Consider the following 13,096-nt stretch of genomic DNA (forward strand, 5'->3'; position numbering starts at 1 on the left):
AAAAGCAGCCACAGGATAAAGAGTGCTACAGACTGTACTAAATGCTGCTGGAAGTAGAGCCACCTCTGCGTACTCCATGCCTGGACACTACATTGTACGGAAGAGCGCTATTTCCTTTTAAGCCATTCTGCCTAGGATGGGCAGCAAACTTAACATAGAAAAGTATCCAACTGGTATTAAAAGTACTGAAATCCAGTTGGATTCAGGGTGATTATACACAAAAATTTATCAGAATGATAATTTTTTGGTTACCTGCTTGTGGCATGTGCTCTCTGTATCCCATTCTTTCTCTTCAGCAAATCGAAACTGTGTAAAGGAGTCTCCTACAGAAAAGGAGGGGTTTTTTTAATATGTATAAAAGAATATAACTCCCTCAAACTCTCAACTCTAAATAAGTAAACTGAATCAACAAACTCTGCTTCTTCAGTGGATCTCCATTAAATTTTAATGTTGCTTACATGCAAAAAGCTTCTCTAAGTCAAAATAGAATACAGTGTTTATATAGATAAATGTATATATATAAATCTCTTATTTGCAAAATGGATTAAAACTGAATGAGGTGATGCTAGGTGCCATGTCAATAAGCAAGACTTTAGTTGAAAGTCTGGTTTGAACACCACGACAAGAACATATACATTCACAGAAGGATTTTTTTTTAAATAGATGCCCCACAATATAATACGTAACGCAGACTTGCGCTATGGACACATGTGAATGTGCTATAGATATGCCTTTTCCTATCAACAAGCAGACTCCTCCTAAAATGGACTATAAATGTCCTGAAAAAAGAAAAAGTTTGTTACAGGACCAGTAAAGACTTCCTGCTTGTCTGGCAGCTAAATTCTGTTTTGCAACCAGAGCAAAGCAGCAGCAAAATGGCACAACTGGCAGATGTTTTTGCCAAACGATAAAAAGTGAGACCTAACCAGCAGGAATGGAAAGTTTATGGGCCACTGTGGCGTTTTTGTTTTTTAAACAAATGCATCTAACCCGTTGCGTATCACGTTTGCTAACTGGCTAAGCCGCGTACTCGGGTGCCCGAAGCACGTGCAAATACCACCAGCATTCGTACCTGGCACGTCCGCCCTCCTCACAGTTAGAGCCATGCCAGCAAGAAAGTAACCTTCTCAGCTACGTATTTATATAGCTACTAATGACTATTGCCAAATCCACCTTGAACCTGCATCCCTGTTTTCATGATTTTTTTCCCAACATCGTTCAGCGTTACTCAGCTTACGCATGCAATTTGCCTTGCTCAGCTCTGGTTTACACTCAGTGTTTCCAGATACTGCTCTTTCGATGTAGTCAATGTCAAACCTTACAGATGCAAATAATTAAAACTAAACACTAAAATTTACATTTAGATATCTGAAAAAAAAAATCCTAGTTTTACAAATCTCTGGTTCATATAATTCACCTGAAGTTCTATGACATCTAGGTGTGCTCAGCAAGCAGAGAAAAATAAGATCCTTTATTTCTGTGCCTAACTGCAGGTGCAAAGGCTTAACTTGAGCACTTCAGAGTTGACCCGCTCCTGACAAAGGTGTCTACTTCTTCACTGCACATGACACAGAACAGTAAATAAATCCCTCGGTTTCAAAACATCTAGAATATTGTTAATAACTAATGCCAAAAAAAAAAAGAAATCCAAATTTATTTCTCAGTCTCATGATTTTAAAATCAGTACCAAAACAGGCAAACTAATTCCAGTTTTAACAGCTCATATTTTTACAGTTCTATTTAGTTATAAATGTAAGGATAAAGTTTTATTGAGAAATAATTAAACCAAGTGATTCTCAGAACCTTTACAGTATTAGACCAAAGGCATTTATAAGTGTTTTCTTGAAAAACACCCAAAAGACCCATTTATTTCCCGTGCCATGTCATAGAAGTGGCGAGAGTTTTCACTGCTCTTACAAAGGAGTAACTGTAAAATTAAACAAAAGGATCAGAGGGACGCTTTAGGCACTTGAGACGACCGGACCTGGACGTAAAGCAGCTATACAAATCTACCTCAGCAGGCAAATCCACCAGGATCCAGGTTCATGATTCTCCACACCCCCAAGGTAACTAATAACAGAGCCACAGTTTTATATTGCTGAATTAAAGGGTATGACTTAAACTGTAGTTTAACTAGGCTCTTTAAATAAGTTAACAAAGCATGTCTTTCAAATGGAAAAGCAATAACTACAATTCACAAAAGCATACTTAATGCAAATCAGGTTAATGAGAATGTTGGTCTAACCAATTATCTTTTCATAAATTCCTTTAGCCTGAAAATAACTTCCTTTTACTCCATGAATACTAATAAAAAATTTCACAGTGACTCTGATTTCCAATATTAAAAGTGTTTTTTTTTCATATGAATAGGTTTTATATTCCTTACAAATATTTCTCGGCCTTCAAAAAAATACAGAGTAGCTAGAACTAATGCATTAAAGTAAATATTACATGCTATCTTTGATAACTTTTACAATAAGCCTCAAAAATCATTACTATATGAAATGTAACTTTATTAGGAAAGCACAGCAGGTCTAAATCACTGGGTTTTCCTATCACTTGACTATATTTTCAAATTTAATCAACTGATTTAAGTAGAATGCATGTTTAAGCCTCAATAGCACCATTTATACAAATACTCATTACATAACAAAACCAAACAAATGATATCTGTAGCCCATAATAAAACAGTTTTCAATGCACAAAGTTACATAAGCATCAAAGTTGAAAATTTGAAAAAAAAAAAAACAACACAGGTTTCAGTAGGAAAAGAAAACTGACATACCAGTGAAATGATTTTGATCAGTTTAACACACTAAATCATTAAAAGCAAACAAAAGAAAACATTACCAAAGACAAAGATTTTGGTATGCTTGAAGATTGCTAAACAGACTTTCAAAATGGGGGGGCTGGGGGAGGGAGAGAAAGCAACAGTATCTTTCTAGGACTAACACGACTTGTAGAGACAGAGGCACCGAAAAGGCAATAGGGAAGAGTCCAAATGCAATTTTTAATGTGAATTTATCTTCTCCAAAATAGATATCAGTTATTTCATTTTTAAGGTGAAACAAATCACATCTGTCATTCTAACACTGTTCCGCAGGGAAAAACAACCTGAATCACAGAGTTTAGTCATGGTTCATACTTGAAATCTTATCAAATGGCAATGGTTCATACAGGACTCTGACCTATTCCCTTTAGGAGTCACAGGCAGATAAGTAACATTTTCCTTTCCATTTAATAATGGTTTCATTGTTTGGTTTTCCTTTTTTCTTTCTTTCTTTTTTTTTTTTTTAATAATCTGGAAGATTGTAAAGATGACAAAAATATATAGATCACAGGAAAAGGCGGGGAGCTCCTCCTAAGCCGTGAATTCTGAGCCCACAGAGAAAGTCTACCAGGCTTCTGCGAGCTGTCAGGAGCTACTGCAATTTCCTCAGACTGGCACAGGAAGCGCGAGCCCAAGCTCTCACCCGTCCCCGCCGTGGCTCAGCCGAAGCAGAAGACAGCTCTGGAAACGTCACGGCACTGCAAGAACCGCACAGCAGGCGCTCGGGGATGTCGTCCGAACCAAAAGATGGTTCTTCTCCTTACACTGTGCTTCCCTGTAGCGTGATTTGTAGAGTAGTCTAAAATTAATACTTGCCGTATGTAAAAATCTCTTCAGATAAACAAAAGACTTCCTTTTACAGGAAACTTAATGGTTTTCCTTTCTTTCCTTCCATGAAAAAAGACACACATACATTGATAATAAATGTTCTTCCAACCCTAGGAAATCTGTATTCTGCAAAGGATTTAGGCCTGATTTTTTGCCTAACATAGACATAAACATGCAGGGACAGCAAATTGTCCAAAATACAATAGCAGAAAATATAGGAAAACAGATTTCTGGAAGACACAGCTTCTGAAAACTCCTCATAACAGTTCTAGCAGTCACTAATCTCTATTTCTGTTTTCTTAATTTCTCTACTTTATGATAGAGTACACACTGAAACTATCGCTATAAGGCTGCAATGTTCTACTTAGGCAATTTGCCACTAGCATTAATTGAGTAATAGAGATTTTCAGAACATAATACAAACACAACAGCTAAAGCCTATAAACACTCAACATCTATTAATTTTATTCAGATAATATTAAGATCAGAACATTCCAAGTAACTGCAAAGTCTGCAATTTATCAGGCGCACGGCACCTATTTCCAAACAGCATGTCTCCACTACAAACACGCCCTACATTTTTTAACCTGGTTCTGCTGTTCACCAGCAGTTTTGCACAGCAACGTATTAGAAGCACAGCAATATATTATAAACTTCGGAAGGCTTTTGCAACACTTCAGTGTAAAAATTCTGACTACCAGCAGAAAATACGTCTCCTGGAAACCATTTTAAATGATGCTCTTCTTCTGATACCCGTAAAACTTCTTGAGCTCTGTAAAAATCACTGATGTCAAGGGTACTTGTAGCCTGTGCTGTAAACCAGAAGGAATATTTGTAACCAGATTCAGAAAGAACCATGTTGTAAATTAATGCCTTAGCACAGCTACCTAGTGCTAGTCACAATTAAAAAAATGCTGATCTGACCAAACAGCAGTATCAATTGAATATCCTCGAACTTTTAAACCATTCTCAGAGACAGGAGTAAGAAGGACCTTTGGGAACTGGTGCTGCTTCTGGAACAAAAGGTGTCTGCACAGTAAGGCCAGACCTAATTTAACGTACGTTAACATAGAAGAACATTCTTAACATAGCTGAGCAAGGCTGTGGGCATTTAAAATCACAGTCAGATGCAGGTTTTTCAAACGAGGAACAGGGTGAGGTCAACAAGTGCCAAAAAGCACAATGGCAAAAGTCACAGAAACTCTGCGGGTTTGAGTAAAAGCTAAAGCAGGAGTTAAGAGGAGTCAGAACAGAAAAATCAGTATTCAAAGAGGCTCAGAAAAAAACCCAAACGATATGCTTCTGCAGGAACACTAGGTGGCTAACAAATAAGACAGAGAAAACTGCAATGTCTTTAAACCTTTAAAGGGCTTGCTGGCCAAACAGCACAGCTGGAAACAGCTGGAGGAAGCCCGAGTGGGGCAATGTAATATGTGCAAGGCACAGAGATCCCCAAGTGCAGGCAGCGGGGGCCATTCCACTTGCGGGACATGCTAAAGCAAGTTAGCTAAAACAAGCCAGGCACACACTCTTACAATCTAAATTTAATTTTCAGACTTCTTCCCACAGCAGGCCGTTGGAGAGCACGCGCTACGGGAAGTGGCTGCTGCCGTGGTTTTCAGCGTGCCCAGCCTCGTTTAGGATGCCACTGATGGAGAGCTGCTCTGCAACTGCAGCCATCACATCCTTGTGTTCAACATCCTTGCGGGAGCAAAAGTAGTTTAAAATATTCACTGTAGACATACTGAATCTCAAAAAAGGGAATAATACGAACATGAGGAAGCATGTTGAAAAGAAAATGAAGTGGCAGTTAAGACTATTAAACTGCCTTGAAGTTGACAAACAGTATTTAAGGACATCGTGTCACAGGCAGAAGATCAAATGCACACCACCTAATGCCCCAAGAAAGAATGAGAAGTAGCAGACAAGGCTAAATATCAAGGTAATTAAGAATATTACAGAGTGATTCTTCAAAAGGTTGAAGCAATGTTCAGATGAGGAAATAGAAAGGGTTGTAAAACTGCCACATAAAATATATATAACAAACAGAGTAAGACAAGCAAACAGCACGATGGGACAAGAGCTCTAAAAGAGCACAAAGCTGAAGAGTCGCATTTCCAGTTGAGTGTTTAACTGCTCACCTACAACTACGCTGGAGCCTGACAACCCAAAGGTGACAATAAAATCAAATTTGCAGTTCTGGGAACTGCAGACTAGCAAGCTTGCTGTCTCTACTGGACAAACTAGCAGAATCTATAAGCAATTTAATGGATATGTGGATAAATACGATGTCCGGGGGAAGAATCAACATGTCTTTTGAAAAGAGAGGTTCTGCAGCACAATCTAAGATTCTTTGAATGAGAAAAATAACCCATGTTCATATAATCTACACGTGTTTCCCAAAACTTTCAAAATTTCACCCAAATACACTAGCCTGATGTGACTATTAATAAATACCTACCAATAACATCCTCTCCATTATTCACTTTTTTACTGAATAAATAATAAAATGATATTTAAGTGTGAAGTTACTGATTTCCCCATAGGTTAAGCTTAAATCTTTCATTAAATTTAAGCTAGTCACCTTCAACATTTACATTTTCCTAATGCTTTATTACATTTTCTAGTGTCATTTTTCCAGGTTATTAATTTATAACATACTTAGTGATTTTTAAATGTCACCACAACCAACTTGCTAGATGACATAAAGTACAAGAAAAACACAGTGCATGCTGGTTTTTGAGCAACATCATCCAAGAGAGAGACTGAAAAAAGACAAAGATCTGTGGATAACTTAATACATATACACTCAAGAACAAAGGTTTGGTTAGTTTGTTGGTTTTTTTTGTTTGTTTGTTTTTTTGGTTCTAGTCATTTCAGCATCACATACAAGGAAGTGTTATTTGGGATTCTCCTTAGGGAGACAGGCTGACTCGTTTTCATATGCTTGGACCCAACACAGAAAAAAGAAAGAAACCTAGTAGAGTTTTTGATCCTTGTAAACCAACGATCAGATGATCTGGCCCTTCACAAAGCCCTTGTTTTCTCCAAGCCAATGCAAACGGAGGTTATTGAGCTTAGCCAGTGCCAGGAAGTGGCAGTGCCAGCACTGGAGTAAACAGCAAAGATCCCGCAGAGAAGTTCTGCATTCGTCAAACTGAAGGACTCCAGACAGCCATCGATCTGCAGGCACTGGCACAAAGAACAAGCCAGAATCCGACAAAAGAGCAAGTGGGGAAGGAGGAAGAGAAGACCGGATGATAATAAGAGGATCTGAAGCAAAAGGAGCAAGGTCCAAGCAGAGTGGAAGCCAGTGACCCCTAAGGACCACGTCCCCCCTTGCCTAGTGCTCCAGGAGCTGCGCAGCAGCCGCGGCGAGTGGGCACCAGAGGCAGAGGGAGAAGCACGCATTTCCCCCAGGGAGTCCCCAAAGGAAAAATACTGCCCCGAGACCCTGGCATCCGCAGTCCCCCGAAGTTCACACATCCACTTTAAGGAAGAAATGTAAGCGCTAATTAATAGTTCAGTTATAAACAGCAAAGAGCCAACTATTTTGGAGGTTAAACAAAAGCAGCATGTTTTACTCAAAACTTAGACACTACAGCTTGAAAGTAATGCAATATCTGACTCTTCAGAGCTCTGGAATTGCAAGAAGTGTAAAAAAAAAAAATCCATAAGTGAGGACATAACTGCTACACTTTATTCAGGAAGTTTTCACTTTTTCCTAAATTACACACAAAAATCCAACTTTTCCAATATTTCTAAATCCAAATAAAATGAATGTCCTACTGCATAAAATGAAACAACGCTTCAAACTTTGACATTGTTAGCTAGATCACTGGTTATTGGAAAGCTCAGATTTAAAACTCAGGTCTGAACATGGCAGAGTGTCTGGCCCACTAATTACTGTTGTTTTGGCAGAGCTTGCTTTCTCAGGTCTGTTAAGGACCTTAAAGCTCTTCCCAATGAAAGTTTAAGTAAAACATAAGTATTGCAAATATGCAACATCCACTATTTTTTTTTTTTTTTTTAGTTTGTGCTATTTGAACACAAAAGTTCTTTACTTGAATTATTGTTCATTCCACTTCTCATTTAAGCTCTGCATGTAAATACAGTGTTGTATTGCTGGAAGGTGAGAATGTCAAATAATACCAGATTTATTCTTGCACCTTTCCATATACTTTATTTCAAATTAGCAGGCTTGATGATGAGTAGCTGGAGTGCATAAACTTCCACTAGAAGACCACCAATGTTTTCTGCATGTATGCTGTCAGAATGGGTAGGTCTTATTTGGTCTGAAAAAATCAAAATTCTTTAAGGAACTTTTTTTTATCATTTTTGAAATTTAACTCACTTCAATATCATTATTTCTTTACATTTACCAACACTCTCTTGACCCTACATAATTATTCATGTAGGACGAAGTATGTATATTGAAATATGCAGTTCAATTCTTTAAGATCGTCAATAATTAAGTTTCATAATGCAATACTGCAAGTATACTGAGAATCAGTCCTCCTTCATTCTATATTGTGTCCTCTTCCAAAAAATAAATTTCTTCTTTTCAAAAAAAAATTGGAGACAGTCCTCTTAGAGCAAAACAAATGAATCAACTTAAGCAATACTTTATTTAAGCAGACTGCTATTTTTATTCCAATATCTGTTAACTTGACACAATTAAAAAAAACCAAAAATGCTATCTGTAGTTCCTAAATGTCAAACTGACACAAATATTGGGAAAATTCTTCTTTCTCTCTCCACCTTCCCTCAATTTTTTTTATAGACAAGTCATGAAAGTTTAAAACAGTTGACAGTTGAGTATTCAAGCTTTAATTTTAAGAATTTAAAGCCAGTCTTAATTTTTGATGATGATACATACTTCCTTTGACAGTCCTTTTATTACAATTTCACAACCCAACAAAACTATTCTGAATTTTTCTTAGTAGTATAGTGGTGCACTTTTAGTTTTATTCCTTACGCTGAACTTGCCAGAACACTTGTTGCAAAGTATACAATATTATGAATAAATATTATTTATGCTTTTGTCCTCGATGTTTTTAATAACATCGCATTTGAATTAGTACCTTTTTTTCCAAATGTAGAATTCACTATTCATGCAAGTGATGTAGTATGCCATGTCTATAGGGCTCTCTCTCAAAAGTGTTTATGAATTATAAATAAAATTACAGGCCTAAAAATATCTAACCTGATTGATATACTGACTACAAGGCTTGGGTTTCTTTTCTCGCTGCACTGTATTTACGAAGGGTTTTGCAAGATATGACAAGTCAGACCACTAACACAAGCCTGGAAGTATTTTTTTAAATGTAGTGAAACAAGAAGTGTGGCTTCAGAAAGCAAGACGTAGCAGTGTTTTCTCCAGATATGTTAATAAAATTACAAGGACTAAAATTAGCACAGGGTAAATCTAGTAAAGCTTCACTTGAATAAGAACACTAAAGCTGGGGAAGTATTTCTTCCCACTCGCAGGGTGCTTTTGGAATGCCACTCTAACCCGAGTCACTGCGTTTATCAGGGGACGTTTATCACGTTCCTCCAAACTCCAGTTCATTCTTTACAGAGCCAAACCTTAAAAACTGAGGCAGAGGGGGAAAAAGGGGATAAAAAAGAACAGAAAAGAAAAACCAAAGCACACCAGGCACAGACGGAGCTGCAACGCGGACGGACCCGAGCGAGGGGCAGTAACGGCCAGGCCCGCGCCACCGGGGCTTGGCCTCTCGGGCCAACCCACCGCCAGCCCCAGGCGAACCGGCTGCTCGCACAGTCCCGCGGGGGCAAGCGCAAGGAACGGGGAATAAGGGAAACGGCCCGATCCTCTGTATTGCCGAGTCGGCCATGGAAATTGTCCGGATCTAGACTGTTCACTGGGTAAGACCAGGAATATTCACACAACTTTCAGCCCAGCTGAAATCAGAGCGCCCACACAGAAAACGGCACCGCAAATGAAAGCAAAAACTGCCCAAACTTGCTGTCCTTCACACAGGAGCCACTTGCCTGTTTGCAAGTTATGCCCTCTTACGGGGAGCTGCACAGGTCTTCAGGAGGGGACGACCTCTGCTTCGGCCAGGAAGCTCTAAAACTGAAGTTTAGCAATAATTCCCTTTTTGTGAACAACTCAGAAAACCGCTGCATTTTCACATGCCTGGGCTGCACCTGCAGAACCCAGAGGTCATCACAACAGCTTAACAATTTCTTCTCTCAGGAAGTTAGACAGCTATGACTAAATATATACAGCTAGTAATTAGTCAGAAAACAGTTTTACGTGTCTGTTTTGGGAGGCTGAACATTTCAAAATAAACGTTGCCCCAAACTTCCTCAAGTGCTCCTTTTCAGGAACGGAGAACGGCACTGCGTGCGGGGAAGCTCGAGGCAAGGCGCGCGCGGCCTCTTACCAGCCTTTCCGCAGACCTGCGTTGCGGGACGTATTAAGAAAGATGCAGGTTTGTCCTTCACAGCGGATTAACAGAAATAGCTATACAGTAAGTAGTTCTCAGCTTGTGTATCAGCGCATGACTGCATAGAGCCCGGGAAATATTCTGGCATTAAAATGAAATATCAAAAACATCAAAAAAAGTATAGTTAGTAAATTAAAACCATACTTATCCGCATCAACAGCATTTGCAAGTTTCTGCTTTTTTCCTGTCCCCGTTTCAAGACCATTATTTACAGTAGTTTATTTCAGAGTCTAACTTAGGTGCATCTCGTAATTCTCCAAAGATACGTAGTGTAATGGCTTACCAGAGAGCTCTGGTATCAACTTAAAACTAACACATTGGTAAGCATTCGCTTCAGATCACAAACTAGCAAGCAAACATACTCGACTTGTCTTACTGAGGACTTAAAATGCAACTACATTCTAGGTCCACTTACATTTAAAAGCAAAAATAAATCTATCAATGGAAGCTAGAAGCTATCCATTATATTAAAAAAAAACCAAAAAAGTTATTATCTACAAAGAAGCTTTCCCATTCCTACAAAGGAATGGCTACAATGCAAAGTTTCAAGCCGTGCATGAACCAAACCAAACCATGCATGATCTCCTGTAAAGTGAGAAAAATAATTAAAAAAGGAAGTTGTATCTACATATAAGTTTCTGTATCGGGTACCGTAAGGGTTTTGTAACAAATACATCATAAGTAAATAAAGCTTTGGTCACTCAAGTAAAAACACCAGTGTCTCCAGCGCTGACCACTGAGCGGTCCACTGACCTTTCTGCTGAATGCACGACATTCTGCAGTTCCACATTCTGTAACTTGCAAAAACTCTTAGCAACGTTTCCTGTAGCTTTCTTGCTCTGTTCAAGTTTTTCTTGTACATTAGTAGCAAAAAGTACAGCTGTTACACAAATTAAAAAACATACAGAGATGACATAGAATGAAGAATTATACTTTTGTGGATGACTGAAACACCATCTGGGCTACATATATGCCATTAATACATAATGATTCGCAAGTTTGAATAATGTATAAGTATTTTTTAAAAATTATCTTATATATTCAAACAGTGCAGGATTGAAATGTGCATTCTGGTGTCCATTTCTGAATATTCACTTAGAAAATTTTTTGCATCACTGTATTGGCATACTATTAAAGAGCACCAGAGCTATATTAAAATTCAGTTTTTAGAGACTGAAGAAATGATGCATCGTGAAGTAACAGTAAGTCAAAAATCAAAGATCATCGTTATCAGAACCATTCACTATACATAATAACTTTATCTTGTTCTTTATTTGTAGTTTTTTCTGTGGTCTAGTCTGTATAGTCCAAAAAATCAGGTTGCCCAACTTTTCTTACGAGATAACTCCATTATGTATTTCTATGTTGTGCTAAAGCATTTCCCTTCTGTTCATTTGCCATCCTACTTGTTCTAGTTTTGTTCTTTAGATTTATTTTCAGCTTTTTACCTTGTTTAAATCGATTCTTCCAGATTTCTGACCATAACAACGGTATCTTAAGTCTTTCCAGTCTATTTGGAACATAATAGCCATGTGCTGATCCCCAAATACTTTATTTTGGCAGAGAATGACCTGCAAAGCCCGTAGAAAGCACTAAGTACCCTCTCTGCTCCATTACACAATGCCTCTGTGTATATCACCCACAGCAGCAGCAAGCTCGAGCTCTGCACTTGCAAATCCTATTGCTTTGTGGTGAGCAGGTCCCATACACAGAAGTACACAAGATAGAAAAGGGAGGAAGAATAACGAAAGGAGAGGTTATTTTGGGTTAATTTAGAAAATGTCTGAAATGGCTGTTCAGATAATTCATTGTTTTGGTTGAAACACCAAGTTTCTTAAGTTACTTGTGAAGACAGAAAGCCGACTGGAAAGCAAGTTTAATTGAAAATGAAAAAAAAAATCCTTAAAAATTGAAGATCAACAAGCAAAACAAATTGAATAGCATTCCATGCATTAATCCGATTTTTGTATCCGTTGTGCATGTGCTGAAAAGAAGTTTATGTGCATTTACTTCAAATTTTCCAGAACACAGCACAGTAGCTGCACAGTAGTTTTTGGATGAAAGTGTTTTATTCTTTAAGTTGAAAATTAGCATTAGTAAGACTAAGGTATAGCATCATAAGTGCAGGACACTGAAATTTCTTTCTGAAGGAGAAATCTTAACAGCAAAACTGATACGTACGTACGTGTGTGCACGTACGTTTCTTTTAATATTGGGGACCATATAATTGCCATGCACAAAGAAATTAAATATCTCTAACCAGGAGGAAATAAGTTTTGCTTGCCTTTTTCACAACACCAGGCAGGTTTGCTTTGCTAATTGTAAACAGACAATGCAAGTATTCTCCTAACGGTTCCCAAATTTTCCAAAGTATGTTTGAACGGTAAAGGTAAAACTAGATTTTTAACATACCATTGAAGGAGTGGATTTAACAGACTGATCATACTTTCACATGAATGACAAACTTCTAGAGAAGTGCACACCCACTGAGCAACTTCCAGGTATCGAGGGGCAGGTTTCAGAGGTTCAACATTTCAACATCACCGTCCAGCGATATTCTGCAAGTGTATACAGGAGAACCAGTCTCCCGACATGTGCATTTCCTTACACAATGTATTATCTCTAAGTACCTTCAAAGTCATGAAAAGCAACAGTAGAATGACTACTTCCTGTTCAAACTTCTACGAATTCCAAACAAATTAAGGTTAATGAAACAGAAACACAAAATTTAAAGTTCATTTCTCAATTTAACTAGGCATGTTTTTACCCATTTACCCATTTCTAATTGCTATACAGTACACTGTAGATCAGTGATTTTCAAATGTGAGTTCCCCAGACTACTCCTCAGGCACCTGGCAAAGATCATAGAATCACAGAATCACAGAATCAGTAAGGTTGGAAGGGACCTCTGGAGATCATCTAGTCCAACCTCCCCACTCAGCAGGGTCACCTATAGCATGTC

At 38.2% G+C, this 13,096-nt stretch overlaps 1 protein-coding gene across 1 annotated transcript in view; it reads right to left on the reverse strand.

Moving 5' to 3' along the window:
- Window positions 1-13,096, reverse strand: part of AVEN (apoptosis and caspase activation inhibitor) — a 101,063-nt gene that overhangs the window by 5,490 nt on the left and 82,477 nt on the right. Inside the window, exon 3 of the mRNA XM_062576235.1 lies at window positions 253-323. Within this exon, the coding sequence (XP_062432219.1) occupies window positions 253-323 (71 nt within the window). The remainder of the gene's footprint in view (window positions 1-252; window positions 324-13,096) is intronic.

The sequence above is a fragment of the Rhea pennata genome, chromosome 5 (genome assembly GCF_028389875.1).
Source record: "Rhea pennata isolate bPtePen1 chromosome 5, bPtePen1.pri, whole genome shotgun sequence".
In the NCBI taxonomy this organism is placed as follows: Eukaryota; Metazoa; Chordata; class Aves; order Rheiformes; family Rheidae; genus Rhea; species Rhea pennata.